At 37.0% G+C, this 25894-nt stretch overlaps 1 protein-coding gene across 23 annotated transcripts in view; it reads left to right on the top strand.

Moving 5' to 3' along the window:
* Positions 1-25894, top strand: part of IPCEF1 (interaction protein for cytohesin exchange factors 1) — a 176170-nt gene that overhangs the window by 109769 nt on the left and 40507 nt on the right. For 22 of the 23 annotated variants that reach the window (XM_038526377.1, XM_038526376.1, XM_038526388.1 and 19 more), the window contains 4 exons: positions 14832-14905; positions 16455-16526; positions 21645-21703; positions 23049-23137. In XM_038526377.1, the coding sequence (XP_038382305.1) occupies positions 14832-14905; positions 16455-16526; positions 21645-21703; positions 23049-23137 (294 nt within the window). The remainder of the gene's footprint in view (positions 1-14831; positions 14906-16454; positions 16527-21644; positions 21704-23048; positions 23138-25894) is intronic. The other variant, XM_038526375.1, reaches the window with a different exon arrangement.

The following is a 25894-nucleotide window of genomic DNA, read 5'->3' as shown; positions in this document are numbered from 1 at the left end:
CAATCTTTCCAACTTGGTGTGATCACTGTAAACATTTTGGTGTATATGTTTCCAATTTTTTCTATATTTTCCAAAAATAAAATGATACTATGTTTTTTTTTCTTTTTTTTTAAGATTTTATTTATTGATTGATGAGAATACACAGAGAGGAGAGAAAGGAAGAGACACAGGCAGAGGGAGAAGCAGACTCCATGCAGGGATCCTGATGTGGGACTCGATCCTGGGCCTCCAGGATCATGCCCTGAGCTGTAGGCGGCGCTAAACCGCTGAGCCACCGGGGCTGCCCGATACTATGTTTAATATGTAACTTGATTTTCTCACTAAGCAATATATTATCAATATATTTTCATGCCAACACATACATATCCTGTCATTTAAAAAATATTTTATTTATTTATTCATGAGACACACAGAGAGAGAGAGACAGACACAGACAGAGGGAGAGAAGCTCACGCCCTGAGCCAAAAGTAGACACTCAACCGCTGAGCCACCCAGGCGTCCCTCCATGTCATTTCTAATGTAACACATGTTGTTATACTATGGTTTGTTTATTGATCCATAGAATTTAAAAGCAGAAATGGCTTTTATTCTAAAGCTTCTTAAAATAGCCAACAGGTGATAGAATACATAAGTATATGTATGTATGTAACTTAAAAATAAAATGATACATATTTTTAACTTATATATAAATATATGTATGTTTATACAGCCATAATATGTGTATAAATGTGTGTACATATGTGTATGTGTGTATATAACTTATAAATTCTTTTTTTAAAGAATTTATTTATTTATTTATTTATTTATTTATTTATTTATTTATGAGGAACACACACACACAGAGGCAGAGACATAGGCAGAGGGAGAAGCAGGCTCCCTGTGGTGAGTCTGATGCAGGACTCGATCCCCCAACCCCAGGATCATGACTTGAGCCAAAGGCAGACACCCAACCAGTGAGCCACCCAGGCTTCCCAATTTGTAAATTCTGTTAAGCAAGCAGCAGGAAGGTGGATTTCACCAACATGGTTTAAGGGAGAAATATCACCTGGATTTTAGTCTTGCAGTTTCTTAGCAGAGTTAGGTAACCCTAGGTCAGTGGTATAACTCTTTATGGATCTATTTTCTTACAAGTGCACTTTGAGCAAGAAGAATATCCTTAATGTAATTCAGAGCAACTTTAAGAAGATGAAATGCATCTGAAAACAATATTTTCAAAAATCAAAACAATATACACAATTTGATATATGCTGAGATGAAATCACATAATGCTGTGATTTGGGGTTGCAGAAGAATTGTACTAAAGGTTTTTAGATACCAGAAATGGTTTCTTTTGGCAAGAATGACCTATCCTGTGCTGGCAATGCTAAAAAATGTGCCAACGAACCCCAGTAAAGGTTAATTTTAAGTTTTAAAAACAGAGGAGTGAACTAGAAGACTCTGGGGGATTCTTCAGCTGCGTAATTCCTAACCTGGAGGAAGAATTCAGGTAATACGTGATTTTGTGATGAGGCTTGTGTGCACATTTCCCAAGCAATAGAATGACACATGATGGCCCATGGGATGAGCTGAACTTTTGGTTAGAGCTGAGGATTTTCCTGAGGTCATCATTTGCAGATTTATTATCCCTCTGGAGCTTTCTTTTTTAAGGGCCAAGAGCCCAGCTGCTTCTACAGAAAAGCTAAGTGATGAACTCATCTGTCACTGTGCTGCTGCGTTTGGTCCCCCTTGGAGCACGTTTCAAGAACATTTCAAAAGGAAACTATACAGTGGAAATTAAAAAAACTGAATATTTCTTAAAGGAGTCAGAATTTAGGACAACATGTTTGAAACCATGTCTTTAGGGGCACTGGGTTGGCTCAGTGGTTGAGCAACTGAGTGGTTGGCTCAGGTTGTGATCTTGGGGTCCTAGGATCCAGTCTTGCGTTGGACTCCCCGCATGGAGCCTGCTTCTCTCTCTGCCTGTGTCTCTGCCTCTCTCTGTGTGTCTCATGAATAAATAAATAAATCTTTAAAAAAAGAAACAATGTCTTCAAAAAGGACACAAGGAAATAACATGCTATAGTTGAAGATGGCCGTGGATTTGGAATCAGGAGGACAGATTCTACTCTGACCCTTCAGCTAGCTAACTAACATTCAAGCAAATTAGCTGCTCTCGCTGTGCCTTCTTCCTTATCTGCTTATGAGATATGTGAATAGATGGCTCAAACCTGTGAAAGAGACGGTGCTCATTCACAGCACATTAACCACGATTTTCATACTTTCAGTCTTAGAAAAATTATTATGGTAATTGCATTTTCCTTTACTGACAAATAATGAGTTTTGCAGTAGTATCTTTAAAACTTTTTAAATTATTTTTTGATTTTGAAGACTTGTAGTGAAATACACATATCAGGAAATTTCCCATTAGTCACTTTTGAGGATATAGTTCAGTGACAAGAAGTGTATTCACAGTTTTGTACAACCATCTCCAGCACTCTCTTTGTCTTATAAAACTAAAATGCTATACTCTTTTCTTTCTTCTATCCCTGACAATCACCATTTTACCTTCTCTGTGTGAATTTGACCACTCCAATAGCTTCTAGGAGTGGAATCACACAGTGTTTGCCCTTATGTGACTGGCTTATTTGACTTGGCATAATGTCTTCAAGGTTCATGCATGTTGTGGCATGGGTCAAATTTTCCTTTCTATTTAAGGCTGAAATTCCATTGTATGTGCATACCACATTTTGTTAATCCATTCATATCTACTGATGGACACTTTGGGGTTGTGTCCACCTTTTGGCTGCCAGGAACATTAGTGTACAAATATCTTTTTGAAATCCTGCTTTCAATTTTTTTTTTTTTTTTGGCTATGTTCCCAGGAGGGGGATTGCTGGATCCTATGATAGTTCTATTTTTAATTTTTTGAGGAACCGATGTATTTGCCATAGTGGCTGCACCATTTTACATTGCCCCCAAGAGTGTATAAGGGCTCCAATTTCTTCACATCCTCAACAATGATTGTTATTTTCTGTTACTTAAGTTTTTTCTATTTTTATTTTATTTTTTAAAGATTTATTTATTTTTGAGAGAGAGAGAGAACATGCATATATGTGAGGGGGAGGAGCAAAGGGAGAAGGAGAAAAAATCTCAAGCAGACTACACTGAGCATGGAGCCCGACCTCATGACCCTGAGATCATGACCTGATCTGAAATCAAGAGTTGGATGCCTAACTAACTGGCTCACCAGGTGCCCCATGTTTAAAAATACTTTTTTTTAAAGTAGCCATTTAAATGGTGTTAAGTATTATCTCATTGCAGTTTTGATTTGCATTTCCTAATGATTATTAACTTTGAGCATCTTTTCATGTGCTTTTTGGCCATTTGTATGCCCTCGTTGGAGAAATACCTTTTCCTATTTTTGGTTGGGTTGAGTCATACCTTGATAACACTCATGAAACTCGTGAAAACGGTTTGAAGATATTTAGAAGTTCATGAAGTATTGGAAGATTTATTATATATTGTGTAAAGACAAGATTATGTATTATATTGACTGTGATTTTAAAAGAACTTTTTAAAAAATTTCTTCTAATTTCTGATTTTGAAAGAGAATACACTGAATTCTCTGAATTCAAATTTTCTGAATCGTATTTCTTTCTTTACTCTTTCCTCACTCTTGCTCTAACCATGGATGGTAGATAATGTTTATTAGATAACAAGATATACAATTTATTCTGTAATGGTGAGATTTTATCACATTTATTCCTATTAATTTAAAACTTTTTCTTCCTATGTAGTGCTTTCTCTCCTTCCTTCCTTTCTCCTCCACCCCTCTTTCTTTCTTTCCTGCTGAAGACATCAATACTATATAGGTAAAAATTATCTCTAGGGTTTTAAGGCTTCTGAAAGGTGAGAGATGTTGTTGGACAGAGCCAGATCATGAAGGGCCTGTGTGCTCAGGATTTTATATTACAGAGAACAATAACATAAGACTCTTTTATTTTGTGAGGTTTCTTATTGTTTTTAAATACCCTTTCAGAAGGCAATGATTATCTTCACATCTACCAGAAAGTTCACTAGTAACTTAATTTCATTTAAAATATGACTCCATGAAAGAGAATGGAAGAATAAAGGAAGAATGCTAACTAGGAGAGCTGATTTACAAATCATAGAATAGGGTGCCAGTCACTTCTTGTTCACTACTGAAATGTGACCTAATATGATAGTAGGTAGTCATGGCCTTGGGTGGTACTTAGGAGGAAACAATGAAGAGAGATTATGGTACCATGCAGTTGGGCTATTCATGAGTAGAACCATGAGGAGAAACATTTCTGTGAGACAAATAGCATCCTGTTTTAGGTTGCCCAGAAGCAGACCCTGAGAAGAGGATTTGGGTACAAGCAGTATATTTGGGAAGTGATACCAGAAATACTTGGAAGGGGAATGGGGAAGTGAGACAGAGTGGAAAGTTAGCTAGTAAAACTCTCCTTTGTGGGCAAATTATGACTGAGGAACTGAAGCCACGTTCTGCTGGGCAACTCTGAGAGCCTTTAGAAAACACGTACCTTAGAATTTTCCTCCCAAGGGACAGGGAGCTGGAGGTGTTTAAATACCAGGTCCCATCAGTCATTGCTTGAGAACTCATTCTAGGGCCAGTGCTTCTCGAACACCTCCACATGGGAGGAGAAATGGAATCTGGCAGCCAGAGAAGCCCTCCCATAGAGTCGCAGGTCTTGTCAGTGGGAAGCCTGGCCAGTCTGGCCTGGTGGTAAGGAAGGGGACATATGATTGGCTTACTGACAGCACCTGCTACAAGTGGTCTGCTTCCTTCAGATATCTTTCTTTCCCCCTTGGAGCATCCTCAGAACCAGCATGATTATCACTAGCAAAGCTTCAGTCCATTTTTATAATTCTTGCCAGAAATGTGTGGATTCTGTAGGAAATTCGACCTTGCTGTTTATTAGTTAAAAAATTTAACTATTATTTTCTATGTGGAGGATCTATTTCTAGGCTGTTGTAAATAGAGTCTCTTTGGATCAAAATCTCATTATATTCATAAGGTAATGTTAAACTCAAATGCAATGATATATATTTTAAAGATTTAATTTATTTGAGAGAGAGAGAGAGAGACAGAGAGAGCACACACAAGCAGGGGAGAGGGGCAAAGGGAGAGGGAGAAGCAGAGTCCCCACTGAGTGAGGAGCCCAATGTGAAGCTTGATCCCAGGACCCTGAGATCATGAGATCATGGCCTGAGCTGAAGGCAGTCACTTAACTGACTGAGCCACCCAGATACCCCTCAAATGCAATGATAATTTTAACAAAAACATTACCTAGGTAATGGATGAAGAAGATAGTGAGCTTGCTAGTATTCTTGTTGTCCAAAAATTTTTAAGTATTTTTAATATTTTATTTATTTGTTTGTTTAGAGCATGAGTGGGGGGAGGGGCAGAGGGAGAAAGAGAGAGAGAATCCCAAGCAGACTCCATGCTGTGGAACCTGAGGCAGGGCTTGATCCCATGACCTTCAGATCATGACCTGAGCTAAAATCAAGAGTTGGATGTTTAACTGAGCTCCTAAAATATTTTTTTACAGCAATTAAATCTGATACAAAGAAGACAAGGGAGAGCTAAGACATAGAGACAGCTGTTCAGAGCACTCAGCTGACAATGGACAGATTAAAAACTTATTTTACTTCATCTTTTTCTTTCTGGATTGTTCTTTGTCTTTTCTTTCTATTCCTTTTCCCCATTCTTATCATGGATGCCTGGGAATTAATGTGAATAAAATCTTAAATTTTTTATAACTAATAGTTTTATAGGACAACATGTCTCCATGTTAACTCTAGTTAGCCTTGATCTGGCTATATCTGCTTTTTTACTGTGTGGATATTGACCCGAGAGCTTACATGCTCTGGTTAAGATCACACAGTCAGTGGCTTGCATCAAAATATTTTGATTCTAAATCTGGGGTTCTTCTTCTGTGCCATCCATAGACTGTAGATTATCTTCTATTTTAGCTCCTGATTGAGACCGTTTGATCTCATATTTAGAATTATTTAACCGATTTCTGGGTTTTGGTCTGAGTTCTGTTTCTTTACCAATAACCCCATTACTTCCTCATTTTATAATGTCCATCTAGTTTGATGATGAGGTAAAAACCAATCAGTTTCATGATGGTGCTCAAATGTGATTAATTTCCATCCACAGACTAAGATGGTAGTACCTTGATGGCCTATGCTTAGCACTCAGCAAACGTTAGCTATTATTAGATGTTTCTCAAGTTTATCATATTTCTTAACAGGATTTTAGGCCTTGTCACTGTCAGGCCTGCTCCGATATCTAGAAGAGAGGAAGACAATATAAAGGCAAACATCATTTTTTTCTTGCTTCCCTTGCAGTGCTCATAAGCTCAGTGCTAATACGCTCAGCTCTGCCTGTGGGCCCAGGTAATACTTGCAGAATGTGCGTACATTTCCCTTTCTGAAGGGAAGAGAGGGATGAGTTGCTTATCAGAACAGAGCAGCAGCCTGGCCTCTAGCGCAAGCAGAGAATGAGGGAGCCCTTGAGTTTCATGCAATTCTTTTATGTGTGTGGGGAGAATTCTGGGGGAAAAAAACACACACACAACTCTCCAAAAAAAAAATGACAATGTTGCTACTAAAAGTCCTTAGCCCATGTTCCACCAACTATGTAAAGTTAAAATTCTGTGCTCTAAAGTATCTTGGAGTAATTATTATAATTTGTGTGGGGTGACATCATCACATTTATATTCAGTTAGGTCCATTTGTTTCTATTTTTTTTTTAATTTTAGGAATTGCTTCATTTGTTCTTAGTTTTTTTTTTTAAGTATAAATCATCTACCTAATTCCAAAGTCAAAACTATATAACAGATTACAATCAGATAAGTCTTGCTCTCATTCCTATTTCTCTGCCCATTTTGCTCCCTCCTTTTATGTTTGCATTTCCTACATAGCTTCCTTTTACAAACGTAGGCAAGTATATATGTGGAGGCATATCCTATCTGTGTTGTACATAAAATTTGCATACTATGACTACCGTCCTGTACCTTACTTTTTCTCCTACTGTGTCCAGAAGGTTACTCTATATTTATATATGTCATGTTTTAGAGTTATTCATTGCATGTAGTTGCCACAGTTTATTCAATAGTCTCTCGATGATACATATTTGGAATTTTTGTTATTGCAAATATGCATTGCAAAAATGTGCATTACTGCACATATTTGTATTTATGACAGATCCTAGAAGTTGGATTTCTGAGTCAGAGGGTAAATGCAATTTTACTAGTTACTGCCCAGTATCCTCCAAATGGATTCCACTCTGCAGCCATTTTTGAGAGTGACTGTTTCTCTGTAGAACTAGAGCTTTCACAATTGATTGTAGGTTCTCTTTTCTTTTATTCATATGAGTTTGTGTATTAGAGACTGTAACTCAGATTTCTATAGTGGTCATATGTCTATGTGTACTATGAGGACTTAGTGACAACTATGAGGACTTAGTAACAACAATTTTTATCATGTCACATTCAAGATGACATGAGAAAGGATGGCTCTGCTTAGAGCTTAGAGTTTGCCTGTTACCAGCATGCTGGGGGTTTCAGAGCAGAACTTAGCAAATCACAGGTTTATTTGGAGAAAATGGAGCTTTTTCAGCTTTTCCTGATTCTGATATTGACTAGATAACCTCACTTACATTTACTTCAAGTCATTGCAAGAGTTAAATCCATATTCACAAATAAATACAAAAGCATCTTACAAAGAAACATATATTTTGTTTTCCCTCAAATTTAAGATTCTATTCATTTAAAGACCTACAATTTATTTACTACCAGGTTTGGGGGGGGCAGGGGATACAGCACTAAAAACGCATATGGATTCTAAGGTGCTTCTTGATTTCAGAATTATTAAAGTGTAAAAAATCAGTTTTCTTAGAATCAGAGAATTATGATTCCACCGAGAATAGAGAGATAATTATACCTCTTATTTTTAACCATGAAATATATGACAGTTTCCTATATCACACTTCCTTGGTTTCTGGTTTGGTCTTCTTTAACCTACTTACTCTCTGGAATATATATGTATATTCATAACACACACACTCTTTTTCAGGTCTACCTTTCTGATATATGTAGTACTTATGAAGTAATTTTGTCTATTTTGCAAGGTATTTGTGGTATGAAAAAGCCAAGCATTATTGATGGCAATGGATACTGATGTTTGCATTTAAATATTTCAATTTGATGTCTCATTTTAATTAATTTTCAAAAATATGTTTGAAGTGTGGCAAATTGTATATGAAATATCTTCGTAAAACTCCTGTAGTCCAAAACTGAAGTCATAATTTAGCTTAAACTATTGAATATGGGAAATATTAAACCAGTTTTGTCTCAAGTTTGAACAAATCATGTTGAGTCACCAATAGGAACAGCTGAGATTTCATATTTTACCTTATTTTATGTCTTACTGACATCCAAAGCAGAGGGAATTCATTATGGTTTTCTATTTCCCCAAACCTTCCTTGCATATTTTTACAAACAATATTATTGAAATATATTCAACATAACTTAAAATTCACCCTATTAAAATTTACACTTCAATAATTTTTGGTAAATGTGCTGAGTGATGAAACCATCATAATGAATCAGTTTTAAGTAATTTCTTATGACATCAATAAAACCCCTCATGCCTATTTATAGTTAATCTTCATTGCCAACCCCAACTCTAGTCAACCCCACTATTTTACTTTCTGTCTCCATACATTTGCTTTTTCTCTACATTTTACATAAAGGAATAATCCAGTAATATGTGGGTTCTTATCTCTGACTTTCACTCAACATCATGTTTCAAGGTTAATCCATCTTTTAGCACATGTTCACTATACAATATTTCATCATAAGAGTAGATCACCCTATTTATTTACTCTTTGATGGATGTTTAAATTGTTTCCAGTTTGAGGCTATCATGAATAATGCTGCTGCAAATGTTTGCATGCACATCTTTGTGTGGGCATAAGCTTTCATTTCTCTCATGTAGATACCTGGGAATAGAATATTGGGGTTGTATAGTAATAATATGTTTATGTGTTTTAGAAATTGCCAGTTTTCCAAAGTGGCTTCTGCATCTCATTTTAGCACTTTCTTTATTGTAAAGAAAAAGACAATGTTCCTGTCGTTCATTTATTCATAGAACTTCTCTATTTATTTCATGTGTATTGAACACCTTCATTGTTCCAAGTATTAGTGATATAACAATAAGTGATAAAATCATTTCCTTCAAAGTGCTCACAGTCTACTGAAGAAACAGAGAAATAGGTAACTAAATGCAGTTAAGAGAAGTATAGAAGCAAAGCCTGCCCCTGGACTTAAAGAGAAGGGCACTTATTCTAGGCTTGGAGGAGCAGAGGAAAGGTTTGGAAAAGTTAGACCAAATTGATTTGTGGAGCTGTATCTAGGGGAGTGAGGTTGGAAGGGCATTATAAGTCTCAGAACAGAAAGGCAACCTGCCCTGCTGGTAGTCAGAACCCCTTAACTCTGATCAACTTTACTTTTTTTTCATAGCAATTATTGCTTGCAATGGGCTATATAATTTATGTTGATAAATGTGTTTATGCAATGGGCTATATAATTTATGTTGATAAATGTGTTTATACGTTGAGCTACTGTCTGTTTGCCCCTCAAGGGTAGAAGTTTTTGTTTATGTTGTCCACTGATGTATCTCAGATGTCTGACATAGTGCAGTGCCTGACACAAAGAAGGTATAATAATAAATCTTTGTTGAATAAATGAATGTGTAGTACTAACAGCTTTGATAAAAATGTATATTCAGTACTGTCTAATAAAGCAGCTGAAGAGGAGATCCCAATGAGATGAACAAAATCAGAGTTGCTTAGGAAAGTGGATAGACTCACATGTGAGAAAGAATACCTTTGAAATTATTGAACATCATACCAGCAATTGAAAACCATTGTCTCACTTCAGAATTCAGACAGACTTGGTAAGACATGGTTATACAATGGCCAAAGGATGGCTTGATACCTCTGGCGAGAGAAAGATTTTTTAAAGTTTTGTTTATTTATTTTAGAGGCAGAGAAGGAGAGAGAGAGAGAAAGGTGTGGACAAGGGTGAGGGTGAGGGACAGAGGGAGAGAGAATCCCAAGTAGACACCCCACTGAGTGTGGAGCCCAGCATAGGTCTTGATCTCATGACCCTCAGATCATGACCTGAGCTGAAATCAAGAGTCAAACACTTACCTGACTGAGCCACCTGCATCCCAAGAGAGCAAGATTTTTGTTACATTAGTATACAGAGGGAAAATTGCAGGTACTGATGCAGAACTTGCAAGTAACTTTATGGAAAGTTAGGAATTATTGAGGAGGAAGGATACATTTGAGAAAGTTATTTTAGTTAATGTAACAAGGAACAAGTGATATGAGGGGGTAGGAGGAGAAGAAGGAGGAGGAGGAAGAGGAGAAAACTGTCATTCCTTTAGGATTTTCCCAATGTGATTGTCATTTTTTAAGGTATTTTTGCAAGTCAAATAAGCAAAGGTAATTTTTGACACATTATCCGTGATTTTGAATACAGCTCGAATGTCTTCAGTACGATGAACAAATGCCTTTGCTAATGAAGGAAAGATTTATTAAAGAAATGCTAAGGTATCTTTCAACTCAAATTCAATTTAGTTCTTAGTTGAAGGACTCTCAGGCATTTCAGTTGTGCAGAAAAAATCCACCCAAATGAAGATTTACAACTTATGTATTATTTATATTTTGATTTTTGTTGATTGACTTTATATTGTTATCATCTATGATGGGCTTTTTGTATTGAAAATAAATTGTCTAGAGAATTGTCTAGAGAATAATAGTGCCATAAATTAGGCCTCAATTCTAATTCAGTACAAATGGAAATATAGTTTTTCTTTGTTTCAATTTTTTGTTTATTTTTGGTTGAGTGAGAGGCCAGGGGCATTGGAGGAGATGAAATAGTGTAATTAAGCAGACCTTGATTACAACGGGTCTTCCTGTTCTGCTAAGGCACTCAGACTTTGTCGAAGGGCAGTTGGGACATGAAGTGACATGAAGCGTGTTCAAGGAGTTAAGATTTGCCGTGACTGTGATTTGGGCACCAAATGAGAGGAAAGGACAGATTTAGAAGGAGGTTGAGAATGGTTTGAGAGACTTGATAGTAAGTGAGGTGAGAGTCAGTGGTGAGCAGAAGGAGGTGCTAGGTGGTTCATGGAAGGAAGACCTGGGGCAGAGGCAGCGGTGATATATCACCGTGATGACTTGTATACATGCTGACAAGGGGATGGAAGTGTCAAAGATGTCTGCCACCTTTCCTTGTTTGACAACAGGACTGAAGGTGATATTCAATGAAAGAGAGAACACAGGAGAAAGGGGAGCAGGCTTTTTGTGGAATAAGGTAATAAGTTTGGTGGTTGGATTTGTCATTCTCAGGTAGTGTCTTTGTATAGCTATGACAAAATATCTTCAACTGGTGGCTAAAACAATAGTCATTTATTTCTCATGGTTCTGGAGGCTGCGAAGTCTAAGATCAAGGTGCCAACAGCTTGTGTCTGCTGAGGGCTTTCTTTCTGGCCCTTTGCATGTCTCCTTTTTTACTGTAACCTTATTTGGAGGAGAGAGAGAGCAGTGGGGGCCTCTGGTCTCTTCCTCTTTTTATAAGGTGACTAATCTAATCATGGGATTCACTCTCATGATTTCATCTAAAACTAATTACTTCCCAAAGGTCCCACATCCAAATATTATCACACTGGGGCTTAGGGCTTCAGAATAGGAATTTGGAGTTAGCGGATACAAATATTCAGTCTGTAACAGGGAATCTGTGGAATGCTCATGAGAACAAGTATGCAAAGCAGTCAGATCTCTGGGACAGGAGCTCAGGATAAAGTCCCAGTTTGAGGTATAGATTTTGGATATGTGTGTGTGCAGTGGCAATACATGCCGCCACTGTAGGCTGTGTAGTCCCCCCAGAGAGAGTATTGGAGTGAGAAGAGAATAGGTTTGTGGTGGGAAGTCTGGGGAACACTGACATCTAAGAAACAGGCAAGAGAAGAGGACCTCACAAAAGCAAGCAAGGAGTAGTTGGAGGAGAAAGGGAGCAGCAGGAATATGTCAGAAAAGCAAGAAATGAGGTGTTTCTAGAGGAAGGCCTTGAGTTTTAGTATCAATTACTAGAGTTCAGTTGACTGAAGAACAAAAGACATAGAACTTGGCAACATAAAAATCATTGGGGTTCATGTAACTACAGCTTCTGTGGAACAGTGGGCATAGCTATGAATGAGGGGAGGAAATAGAAACAAATGGTGAATATAAATTGTTTTCTTTCTAAAATAATTATAGAAATTTACATAAAAATACTTTAGCCTAATATAGATTATGGTTTTTTTTTGTTTTTTGTTTTTATTTTTATTTATTTATGATAGTCACACAGAGAGAGAGAGGCAGAGACACAGGCAGAAGGAGAGGCAGAGACACAGGCAGAGGGAGAAGCAGGCTCCATGCACCGGGAGCCTGACGTGGGATTCGATCCCGGGTCTCCAGGATCGCACCCTGGGCCAAAGGCAGGCGCTAAACCGCTGGGCCACCCAGGGATCCCAGATTATGGTTTTTTAATTGAAGTGAAATTCACATAGGATTATCCATTTTTTTAAGAGGGGGAGAGAGGCCAAGAGAGAGGAAGAGAGAATCTTAAGCAGGCTCCACATCCAGTGCAGAGCCTGACGCGGGGCTGGATTTCACGACCCTGAGATCATGACCTGAACTGAAATCAAGAGTCAGATGCTCAACTGACTGAGCTACCCCAGCACCCCAAGTTTATCCATTTTGAACTAAGCAATTCAGGGGCATTTGATACACTCACAATTTCGTGCAACCACCACTGCTGTCTAGTTCTAAACATTTTCAACCCTCCAAAAGGAAAACTCATACCCATTAAACAGTTTCTCCCTATTCCCCAATTTCCCCAGCCCCTGACAACCACTCATCTGTGTTTTGTCTCTGTGGATTTATCTATTCTGGGTAGTTATATGTATAATGTGTGATGTTTTGTGTCTGGCTTCTTTCACTTTGTATAATGCTACCGAGATTCATTCACATTGTAGCCTGTATCAGTACTTCATTTGGTTTTATGGCTGAATAATCTTCCATTGTATGAATAAACTACAACTTGTTTATCTAGTCTCCTGTTGATGGGACTGTTTCTGCCTTTTGGCTATTGTGAGTAGTATTTCTGTGGACATGGATGCTTATGTATTTATTTGAGTACCTGCTTTTGCTTCTTCTGGGTATACATCTAGAAGTAGAATTACCAGAGCCTGACAGTTTTTCAAAACCATGCTTTTATATAATGCTGATGAACATCCACAGGAAGTATTGTATGTTGTAGAAAAAGTTGATCTACAGTCTATGTTCTTTAAATATTTTAAATTCTTTTGGAGATAGGATTGATTAAACCACCATCCAGTGAGTAAACAGTTCATTAAGAAATAGTTAAGTTGAATGAGAGAGTATATATATATATATATAATAGATATATAGATAAATATAGATATAGATATAGATAGATATATAGATACATATAATTTTTTAAGAAGGAAGTTCCCTTTAGAATTGAGTTTTGAGCCTTGTAAGAAGAAAGCATTTCAAGTGAAGAATTTGGATAGATTAACTCATATAGGAGAGGGAAGATGGGACAGGCATAGGATTAGAGTTTTCACAGTTTAATTTTTCTGAAGGAAGTATAGGAGTTGCGCTCAGGTTGGGAATAAGGGAAAGAGTTGCAGAATCATGAAATGAGGTAGGAGGAGCCATGGTGCTAAGTTAATAGCTAGTGGACTTTTAAAACTAAGATTATATTTTCAAAAATCAATTTTTAAAATTCATTTCCCAATAGCACTGAGTCATTAAGGATTAATCTTGTGGACTGTATTTCCCTACTCAGAGACACTAGTGTAGATGGAAGAATATTTGAGTTCTATCTGACAAGCAATCTAGCCTCCTTGTGGTGTAGTTATATTTTATCCATAAAGATTAACAAATTCTCAGAGAGGTAGAACAAGAATTATATTTCCTATAGAATATTTGATGTTTTGAAGGGACATTCAAGCGATGTCCAAAAGAGTCATTTTTTTTCTGAAGACTTTCCTTTGAAAAAAGTCTTCCTAGGAAATGATATGGAACTGAGATGTTCTAAGATACTGTTCTATGGTTTAATCCCGTCAGAACTGCCTACAGACTTGGGAGAGGAACTAATGTTTGTTGAGTATCTGTTAAGCATTTTATTTATCTAAGCTCATTCAAGCCTTCTAACAACCAGTAAGTTGTTAGGTATGTTATGATATGAACCTTGATTTGCTAACTCCAAAATCTGGCCTCTGTCCTCCGTATGCTAGGATGCTGGTTACATTCTACCTTCTGTGCTTGTGGCTTAGTGGAGTATGAGAACTGGCTTCCTGGAGGTGAATTTGATACTGAGGTTGCCTACTAACATGGCAGAGTAGAGCTCTGATGGGTTAGCACTGGTATCTTCCAGGGATACAGGAAGGGGTTGGGCCAAGTCCTATGCATGTCATACCTTGGCCATCCCTAAGCTGGGTCATGGTACTTCTCATGGAAAGATTCTGGATGACTTATTAGGAGACTATTAATTTCTCTCATCAAATATGGATCTGGGTAAGTCCAATGCTGATTCAAGGAGGTATCTTTTGTTCTCTTTCATTTCATTATATGATCTCTATTCAATGTGTATGATCTTTACACACTTACTGTTAGGATTGACTCATTTATTCATATCTGTTGTATGTATTTTTCTCAGGCAGAGAAGGCTGATGGATTTGTCAATCTGCCCGATTTCTCTGTAGAGAGAGCATCTGAATGCAAGAAAAAGCAGTAAGTTATCTATCATTTTCCACAAAACTCTGTGCCAGGGTAACATCCCTTCATAATTTTAGTTTCTCCAGTGATGTGGTGATTTGGAAGTTAGTGAAGGTAACACCCAAATGCCTGAGAATTTTGAACCTATGGGTTAGCATCCTAAAAACAGTGTAAGCTTTTAACCTCTTATTTTCTGTAATTTCATTTTGTGGAACAGATGGATTTTAAAACCCTGTGGAGCCTTGGCATGACATATTTTTGACAACTGTGTCTGAGATGGAATGAAAAACAAGCTCCCATCCAGGATTGGCTGGGAGATCAGATGTCAAGATCTTGTCTGGGTGAAGAGAATGACTGGTTCAATAGGACTCACTAGAGCTTAAGATATGATAGCAAGACCACTTTCTTTGACTTAGTTCATAACATTGTCATCCTTGAAATAGAATTAATTCTGAGATACCGTAGACTTTGGGATTATACTCTGATATAATTTAAGTCCAAAAAATTTGAGAATAGACAAGAACCAAAGAAGTCACCAGCCTACAGTCCTTATTTTACTGAGAAGGGAACAGCTCAGAGAGTCTGAGCTTGCCTAGAACTCACAGGAGAGCTGGTCTAGATTAGCTAACCATTCATGTGCTCTTTTCATGAAAGCATCCAGCTGCATTTTGCAAATGTGCCCTCTTGACCTTTTTCTTATTCTTCTGCCTTTGACATCTTTTTCTGTTTTATCAGAAAAAAGCATTTATCTCCTTAGTGACCTATGTTACCAGTAGTGGCAACTGACTAGATTTTTCTAAGAAAATGAATAAAATTGAATTAGCTTTAAGTCCCTGCCACTCTATTGTTACTGTACATATCCAGTGATACATGACGTTGTGTTGATTTTCGTGGTTTTGACCAAACTGGTTACTTACCAGAATGCTGGCCTGTACTGCAGGACTTCCGGTCTAGTGGTAAAGAGGAAGCATTTCATTGCTAATCTTCAGTGTTTTATACTTTTCTTTTAAACTAAAAATAAGTATATTTTTCCTTTACTCCTAGAAGGTAGCTTGGATAAATTTTTTGACGTGTTGTCACAGTGTGGAAGTTCTATACTTGATTATTTTCCTACAAATAAAATTCTTGTATGTATTTGAGTTTGAATAAGTATTTTGCTTTAAGAGGTTGATCTGAATATTTAAGTGACACCTCTAAGACTATAAATTTTAATTTATTGAATATTAAGTGACACCTCTAAGACTGTAAATTTTAATTTATTGTCTCTTTATAGCAAAGCAGTTAGCAAATGAAAATAAAAGCATATGCCTATATGTTTTAAATAGAAACTATTAACTAGCCAAGACTCAGTCCTAGTCTGGATGTCTCAACACGATAAATTAATTGTCTGCTCTCTACATGAAATAGAGATTAGGCAATGGATATTTAATGAGACTAAATTATTTTTTGTAAATTACAAAGAAAGCAGACGAATTTCTACACTTGTATTTGATTTACTTTCAAACCCATTGATAACTACACTAATTTCTAATTTTTCATGTGTCTGCGTTTTTCTCCCTTCAAGTGCTTTTAAGATCAGCCATCCACAGATCAAGACCTTTTTTTTCGCAGCTGAGAATGCACAGGAAATGAGTGTGTAAGTAGAGAAAATTGCTAAATCCAATCTTTTTGGAAATAGATTACTTTGGTCAGGTGTTTGAATTTTAAGCATATGTTAATATCACCTGTTTTATTTATTACTGCTACTTTAAGGATTAGTCTCCTTAGCACTTTAAGTGTTCTTACTTTCTTCTAGGCTATTTGGAAGCATTTTGGAGAACTACCTTTATCAAAATGGCTATTTTAGGAAGAAGTAATAAGATTCTTCTGAGGGAACCACTCAGTTGAGAAAGGAAAGGACAGAAGTCATTATAAGAAAATGTTACAGTGAGAATCAGCATCACAGGGAGAAAGGCCTGAAAGTACTGTGACCAATCTCACAGCTTTTAGAATTCTACATGAAAAATATCTGTAGCATTTCTTATGTCCTGTGTAATTATCATGATGATCCCTCTGTTTATTACTAATCCATGTTCTATCATGAAAATTTTGCAAAATGTTCTTGCTCAGAGTACATCTCACATAAAATTTTATGTCCCTAACTCCATTTCCTGTTTTTTTTTTTTTCCTGTTTAAGTAAGTGGAATATATGCATAGAGCACTACCTGCCCGACTCCAACCCCTGCTGGTTTAGATTATAGTGTGAGCACAATGGCTGTTAATTGAAAGAGGCTATATATATTTGAGGTGCTTGAGGCATTGGAGGGCCTTCTATTTAATTTAAGCCCTATTCTCAGATTTCTCAGTGTTCCTCATTACCATCACATAACTAATAAAAATGTGTCAGTGGAATACCTACTATATGTCCACAGTGGCAGATCCTGGGCAAAAGAAATAAAGAATATATACATAATTCATTTAAAGAGTTTATGGTTTAATCTCTTTTGTTTAGTTATACACAATGATTTCCTTATCATTCTGCTCTAATTTCTCTTTACCCTCTTGCTTTAGAAACCTAAAGAAAAAAGCTGCCTTTCACCAAACATGTATAAGCTGTGGATACACACACACCCTTTTTTTTTCCCCAAAGAGCTTATCTACTTAGTCATGAGAGATGCAGAGACATGGGCAAGGGGAGAGGCAGGCTCCCCATGGGGGGCCTGATGTGGGACTCAATCTCAGGACCCTCGGATCACGACCTGAGCCAAAGGCAGACACTCAACCACTGAGCCATGCAGGTGCCCCCCCCCCCCCCACATGTGCCTTCTTATAGGAAAGCCCCATCAGCAACCTCATCTAGCTGGAAACCTTCTCACCTGTTCCCTAAGCTCCCACCACAACCTTCAGATAAGGGCAGAATGGCTCTTTACAGACCATTGGGACACCCCATGTTAAATAACGAGACAAGGAATTGACAAATTGAGTCTTTCAAACAAGAATTTTATTTACTTAAATGAAGAGAGAAGTTGTTTTTACACTCTTTCTGATTTTAGCTCTCTCCCCCTGGCTTTCTCAAGTGCCTGAGAAAAATAAGAGCGGATGCCCAAAAGAAGATTTAAAAAACTTCACAAAGCTCTTTATTTTTCTTTTTGTTTTGGTAACTAAATTTTATTGATTAATAAGCTGTAGGTATGTTGGTGGTGTGTGAAAGGCTTACATCTCACCCAGCAGTACTTGGAGCCCTGCCATAGTGAGGGTCAGTATGGATGTGAGCCACCAATTAATTCCCAGTGTCCTTTCTGGCATTCTCTGGTGGTGTTAATAGCCATCCAAGTGGAATCTCTTTGGGGCCTCCAAGTTAGCTTCCTCTTCTCCCACCAAATGATGCAGATGACATTTAAAGATTTGTTCTGAGGGGCACCTGAAGAGCTCTCTTTCTTACTGAGGAGGCCAGTTTGAGCCAGTTGATAATGGAGCTGGGTATTTCTTTGTGAGATGCAGAGAATCTGGGGATGGAGGGACTGGCAAGTGGAGAGACGGGTCCTGTTTTAGAAGTTTGTTTCCTTAGGAAACTGCATTTTTTGGCAGTGACGTTTCTCTCAGGGACGATGAAGGGGAAGGTAATTACATTTAATAGAAATGCTGTGTGTTCTGCAGGGACCCTCAATTTACAAGCACAGGGGTAAGTAATTAAGGGTAATGGAAGAGTTGGTTTCTAAACAAAGACTGGTTGGTAGTTGCCTTTCTCAGACGATGTTTGTGGGAAGAAACTTCTTGTTTTGTATATCAATTTCTTAACACTTGTGCTCCTCCAACACATCGATTTAATATACAACAAACTCCCAGGAAACATCTGTCATCTTCTTTTATGTAAATATAAGTCTTTTTGTGCATCCATCTATTTAGCCACAAATAGAAATTTCTCTACTGCCTTAGTTTTAAAAAAAGTTCTTAGCAAAGGAGGTACTCTAAGCTAGTGGGTTCTAGAAAGGAAACAGTCAAACAAGATTCTGAACGATCATGTTTTCTACAGCAAGTATCTAATGGTGGCAATGAAAAGGACATGAGTTTTGGGTAAGAGCTGGGAGGAATCTTTTCTTTATTGTCAATACTCTTTCGTTTTGCTATATTTCTGTATTTCTGTGTTCTGGAAAGGAACTTAGAAATGCCTTTTATTGTTTCAGGCTTACTCAGTTCAAAACTATTTTTTGTCTTGATATGTTAAAAACTGTCTATTTCATTTTTAGATGCTGTTTTGGGGGGAAGGTCAGTATGCACTTATGAAATCGGGTATAAATTAAGAATAGTTAGTTTGGGTATTTTGAAAGTGAATAAAGACATTGTGCTTTGCCTGATCAAGTTTTAGAAATGTACTTTAAAATGTTTCCTTCAGTTAAATAACACACAAAACATATTCTTGTAAAAAATACTATGATTCAGAAGTATTTAAAGTGAAAACCTTCCCAGACTCCTAGCTTCACTCTCCAATTCATCTTCTCTCCCTAGGATTAACCACTTTTAACAGTATGAGGGACATACATCCTTCCTGATGCTTTTCTTTGCATGCCAATTCATGCACATGTGCAAATACAAGGTTTTAAAAGTACAGTGAATCAGGCTAATCATATTGTTCTGTACTTGCTTTTTTCACTTAACAGTATGTTAGGATTTTTCCAGGCCATCACAAGGCTTCCTATCTCAGTCTTTTTATTAGCTTCATTATAACATTAATTGTACTGATGAAATTAGTGCCATATTTTATCCATTTTCCTATTAAAGGATGATTATATTGTATCAGTGTTTTTTTTCTTTTTGCCATTGCATGTCTTGTTGAATTAACATTCTTCCACACTTATTTGTGGTTTGTAGGACAGACATTTATAATTAGGGGGTAGATATTTAAATTTTGATTAGTATCGTCAACTTGCCTGCTTAAAATTGGCTGTATCAATTTTGAAGTTCAACTGAACAAAGGATGAGAATGTTTCCTCCTCAATTCTAGAAATCAGTATTTTAAAGTTTTGCCAGTCTAGTGGTAATATTTTCCTGTGTTTGAATATGCATTTCCCAAAATTCTATGGAGGCTGATAAATTTGTTCTATTTGATTTCCTGTTTTTTTTTTTTTCAGTTGTTTTTTATTCTATTGGGTCTTAAACACTTTCTGGTTTCTATAGTGGGGTCTGGGCCCATGTATTAGTCTGGTTTTAAGTGGCCATTAAAGAGTTCATGTTTATCATTGTGCTGATGGGGCTTCTTAAAGTGCCTTTAAAAATATATGTTTTATTATATATATTTTATATAATATATAATATTTATATATATTTAGAGAGTACAAGCAGGAGGAGGGGCAGAAGGAGGAGAGAGAGAGAGAGAAAGAGAGGAGACTCCCCACTGAGCACAGAGCCCATTGGAGCCCCAATGGAGGCTGACTGGGAGCTCAATTTCATGACTCTGAGATTATGACCTAGGCTGAAATCAAGATTTGGTTGCTTAACTGACTGAGCCACCTGGGCACCCCTGAGGGGCTTCTTAAATTCATCTGAAGTTCATCTTCCTTCTTATAGAAAGTTCTGCTTATTTGTTAAAATGAAATTTATATATTTCCTATTAATAATAATAAATATGGCAGGACCATGACAGGTTGAGGGTTGGGTAAGGATTCCTAATTTGTTAACAGCTGAAAAGACTTGGGAATATGCAACAATTATGCAGTAGTGAGGGACCAGCATGCTGGATAGTTCATGAAGCAATACAGAACTAGAAGAAATGGAAAGCATAAGTGAGTCAATAAATGCATAACATTCTTTTTATTTTATTGGTATTGGTTGACTTAGGCCACTACTGAATACACTGGTTTCTAAAAAAAAAAAAAAAAAAAGTGAACACATAATATGGAATACTTTTTAAAAATATAGAAAACTGGAAAGAGGTAGGAAATAAATCAGATTATTACCACCCCAAAATAATATTTTCCCTTTAAATAGAAAGTTATATAGCTAAGAACATATGATGTAGACACATTCTGTCTTTCATGAATTTGTGTAATAAAGTATGTTCCTGACTAATCCCTTGAAAAGGAACTCCAATGGCCTGAGGTCATGAGCCAAGTTTGAGTTCCTTCAAGTTTGTCTAGTTCTATTTTTATTACTGATGTTTAGTTGCAAATTATTGCCAATAAAATGGTAAATTGTTAAGACGATAGGACATTGTAAATTTTTACCTAACATAAAATTCTTCAAGAAATTAAACATTTCCGCAGCTTAGGAATACCTGTCAAACTCTGGCCATATCTTTTATTGATTAATATAAAAATCTGGCTTAAAAATGGACATCCTTTCTTTATTTTTTGTGAAATAAAATTACATTTTAAGAATTATAAAGATGGTACTTTAATAGTCAGGTTACTAAATTCAAGGATACAGGTTTTGATGGTTGCTAAAAATTTCAAATGCACAGTTGCAAAAGATATATTTGTTCAGATATTTAGAATATATAGTTGCCCACCTTAGCCAACTGGATAATGGACAGCCTTACTTCTTGTCTTACAAAGAATATCCCATGTAAACAAAGTATTGTCAAACAAGTGGTTTTAGATTTCAATACCACAAAGTTATGCTGTTTCTGGAAATGTTTAGACCAACTATAGAATTATGACAATTGCGTTGTAAAGACTGGCACAAGACCTTCCTTCAGGGTATAGGGGTATGGGGGGGAAGGTAGATAGGAGATGACCAATCTCTTTGGCTAAGCATTTATTTTCTATTTGAATTTTAGGTGGTTAAACAAGCTTGGATTAGCTGTAATCCATCATGAATCTGCTACAAAGGATGAAGGTATGTTCTATTTTCAATTTCTGAAAATTTAGTAATCTTAAGATGAGATAGGATGAAAATACAATGTCAAGTTCTATGCATAGTCTTGTCCTAATGAAACATAGTTTGGCATTTGAAATTATCTGAAAATATGTAGAAGCAGACAAATTCACACAGACTCACCAACATGGAATAGCTTCCCATGCTGGCTAAGAATGCTTTTTACACTTCACCCACACATTAGCAGCTGTAGGCTTCACTGACATCTCAAACAACTGCCAGTACAAATGTTTTATTGCCCCACTCACTCAGTTCTTACTCAGAGACATGATCTCGTCATGATCTAGACAGATAACTTTCATCCCACTATTTCCTCTCTGATATTTTAATATTTCCACCAGGTGTATGCTGAGGCTAATTACTCTAAGTTTGTGCTAGGAAACTGAATGTCAGATTGGGACACAGGCCATATTTTTAGCTCAGTCCGTAACTCTTTTGGTTCAAAAGCCACAGGAGTTGAAATCTTCTTAATGATGCAATTACTCCTGAATATTGAGAGGATGGAGGATTTAAGTGCCAGAGTCACAGAGTTGATACAATTTTTGAAGTGCTCAGATCACATAAATCTTGGAAATTGGAAGGTGGGGAGTTATATCTTTGGATAGCAAAAATTATAAAAGCTGAAGTTGAGAAATGGAAAAGTGGCAACTTGATTTCAAACAATAAAGAACTACAATGGAAGAGTGTGAAATCAGTGTCCTTACCATTTCCTTGGTCTTCTTTGCCACAACATAAATAACCATTGTATATTTGAAGTGCGTTTATAGATTGTGAGGAAAAAAAATCACGACACAAAGATCTTCTCTTTATCCTGGTATTTAAGGCCTTCTGTGCTAAAGCCTCAGTTTTATTTATTTTATTTTTTTACCACGTCCCTTAGGGGACTTTATATAGTTGGCTCAACCTATACCCTTAACCTGGTACTCCCATTACTCTGTGTGCACTGTTGATGGTTTACTTATCCAGCCATTTTCAGCTCCTGATAGCTCCTATGATCAAAATTAATCACTATTGAATTGAAGCTTAGTGTATGACTCTTAACCTCTTTTGAGGAATTATTTTATTTTCCGTGAGCCATGGCTAGTCCTCTTCCTATGTATTACACTCTCATGAGGGCAGAAATTCTAATATGGCTATTCATTTTTTTCCCTCTTATGTAATTGCCTTGTACCAGGTAGCTCAGTAGATGAGTCCTTTCTGAAACGGATTGGAATTATAATAGCCAGATGGAGCAAAACCTCTGCTCATGCATTATGGAATAAGTGATGACAGTGTTGAAACATTAAACATTTTCATTTTTGTATAGAATGTTATAGTGAGAGTGAACAGGAGGACCCTGAAATAGCTGTGGAGACACCACCCCCTCCTTACTCTGCAGAGACTTTCTCTCCTTTGGTACGTACTGACCTCATTTTTCTATTGGTCATGATCAAGTGCATGGATCTCATTCCTTCCAGTGGCATAGAATCTACTTTGATCAATCAGTTTTTAGAACAGGCTAAATTGATGTACCTTCCAAGGAGCAAGTATAATTTTCAGATTTTTCACTTTTCTCCGTAGCAACCCCCTGGTGTGACAAACTCAGTGCATTTGCATGGGACCCACAGATGTATCAGGCTGACAGGACTTAGGGTAATGCAGAGGGCTTCTGGGTGGTAAGCCAGTGCTTTCAAAGATTTATTTTATAGTGTTTATACCCTAATGGTCTTCGGAAAGAATTGAAAGTGCCTGTCCTGGGCATGTGCATTACAACAATGTAAAATGAACACAAAGGGGATGAACGCAATAGATGAAGAGAAAATTAGAGTCCGAAGGGTATCAGGAAGCCAGAAGTAGGGTTAGTGGATTCAATCTGTACATGAAATAAGTGTTCTGTGTATTCTCTAGAGAGAAGTCCAAGTTTAATTCTCAGCTTTAGAAGCATCCAATGTAAATTCAGGTTATTAATGGATGTTAAGACTTGACATCTTGCTTTGTATTTAGATGCTCGTTGGCATTAGAGTGATGGCCCTTAAAAGGAATAAAGCAAGGATCTTTGGGGGAAGTTTATTTATGGTTCTTCTACCTACCATGTGCCAGGACTTATGTAGGTGCTTTAAGTATATAACCATTTAACCACCCCCATAACCCTGAAAAGTAGTATTATTTAGTCTGCATTTCACTTATTACTAATGAGGCCAAGCATCTCTTCATATTTATTGGTCACTTGGATTTTCTGTTTTGTTTACTGTCTGTTTAGTCTTTAGCACATTTTTAGCTCTCTTACTGGTATTATTTTGTTTTTGTAAAGTATCTTTATTATCCTATATGTTAGCTCTTTGTCAGAAGGAAGGCACATCTCCTTTTCTGCTTCATGACTTTTACTTTTTTAGACTGTTTCATGATCTCTTTTTATAGATAGTTGTTTTGGATTTCAATGTGGCAGATTTATCCATTTCTTCTGCTGTGGTTATGTCTTTGTATCTGATTTTAAAAGTTGTCTCCTATTGCTGGGTCATGAGGAGGTATATGTGGCTATCCTTATTTCATGATTAGGAAACTAAAGTTCAGACAGATAGAATGGCCTGGCTACACATGCAGTGAATGGGGCACCTGAGATGGACATACCCTGCTGTGTCTCACTCTGTCATATAGGCTCTTTCCACCCCACTATGGCACTTGCCCATCCGAGGGCCCAAGTGACTATAGGTTCTGATAGGTTACAGCAGCTCCTTCACCTACTGGACCTCTTCTGCCAGAGTTTTCTATTTTGTGTGATGACGTTTTCATCTTTATTTGTTTTGCCAGTTTCTGGATTTAGGATATTAAATAGCATTTAAATGATGACCTCTACTATTGTCACCTGCTCTGAGGGGAGAATTGCGGTCCCTTTTCTAGTTTATTTGGCTAGCAACCAAGACCAGAAATAAATATTTGTTGACTGAGTATGTTTATCAAAATTCCTATTCAGAAGGACTAGCCTATTAAATTAAGATATAAATAAAAACTAAACTTTGAATATGGTAAAATTCAGACTAATTTTTGAATTAGACTTATAATATGTCCTATCTTAGTATATTCATAACTTGCCCTTAATGTAGTCTTTCTCCTCTTTTAAAATCAGTTTCTGAATTTAAAAAGGACTAAATAGATGTGCCCAGTTAGTTTAATAGAGAAGTATATATTTTGTTTAGTTTCTCTCTTTCTGTCTCTCTCTCCTCCCTCTCTTTTTGTCTCTGTCTACCTCTGTCTTTTCTCTTTTCTCTGTATGTCCTAATTTTTAAAAAATATTTTATTTATTTGACAGAGAGAGAGAGAGAGAATGAGTGAGGGAGAGGGTCAGAGGGAGAGGGAGAAGTAGATTTCCCGATAAGCTGGGAGCCTGACACAGGGCTCCCCATCCAGGACCCTGGGATCATGACCTGCGCCAAAGGCAAATGCTTAACCGACTGAGCCACCCAGATGCCCCTGTTTCTCCTTTTTTTAACCTGTAACACAATGATTTGGTTGGTTCTTCATCTTTCTCTTCCTGAAATTCTCTCTCCCTCCTACTGTCTGCCACCCCTTCATGATTCTTATATGATTTATTTTAGTTTCTAAAATACTGCAGTTTTTAGTTTTATAGTGGCAACTGGTATCACAGATTACTAAGAGCATTGTTAGAGATCTAGAACTCTACTTGAAACTGTAAGCAGGGACCCTGGGTGGCTTGGTGGTTGAACGTCTGCCTTCAGCCCAGGGCATGATCCTAGAGTCCTGGGATCGAGTCCCACATCAGGGCTCCCTGTATGGAGCCTGCTTCTCCTTCTGCCTATGTCTCTGACTCTCTCTCTCTCTCATGAATAAATAAAATCTTAAAAAAAAAAAAGACTAAAAGCAACCAAATTATCTTCTTAGATGAGGGATCAAGGCTCAATTGCATCATACAATAACAGTTTTACCTGATGTTACAGTAGAAGCTCAGGAAATGCTTGTTACAAAACAAATAAATGAAGAGAGGCATATGGGACCAATAAGTTGGGTCATTGAAGTGGGAGGATTCTCTAGAATTTTCTGAGTCATTGATCAAATGTTATTTCTTAAGGTTCTAAGTTGAGCATTTTCTGGAAGACCACCAAGGTTAACATTTTTTCCTCTTTTAAAAAGGATTTTATTTATTTATGTGAGAGAGAG

The sequence above is a fragment of the Canis lupus genome, chromosome 1 (genome assembly GCF_011100685.1).
Source record: "Canis lupus familiaris isolate Mischka breed German Shepherd chromosome 1, alternate assembly UU_Cfam_GSD_1.0, whole genome shotgun sequence".
In the NCBI taxonomy this organism is placed as follows: Eukaryota; Metazoa; Chordata; class Mammalia; order Carnivora; family Canidae; genus Canis; species Canis lupus.
This window is presented reverse-complemented; position numbering and strand designations above follow the sequence as displayed.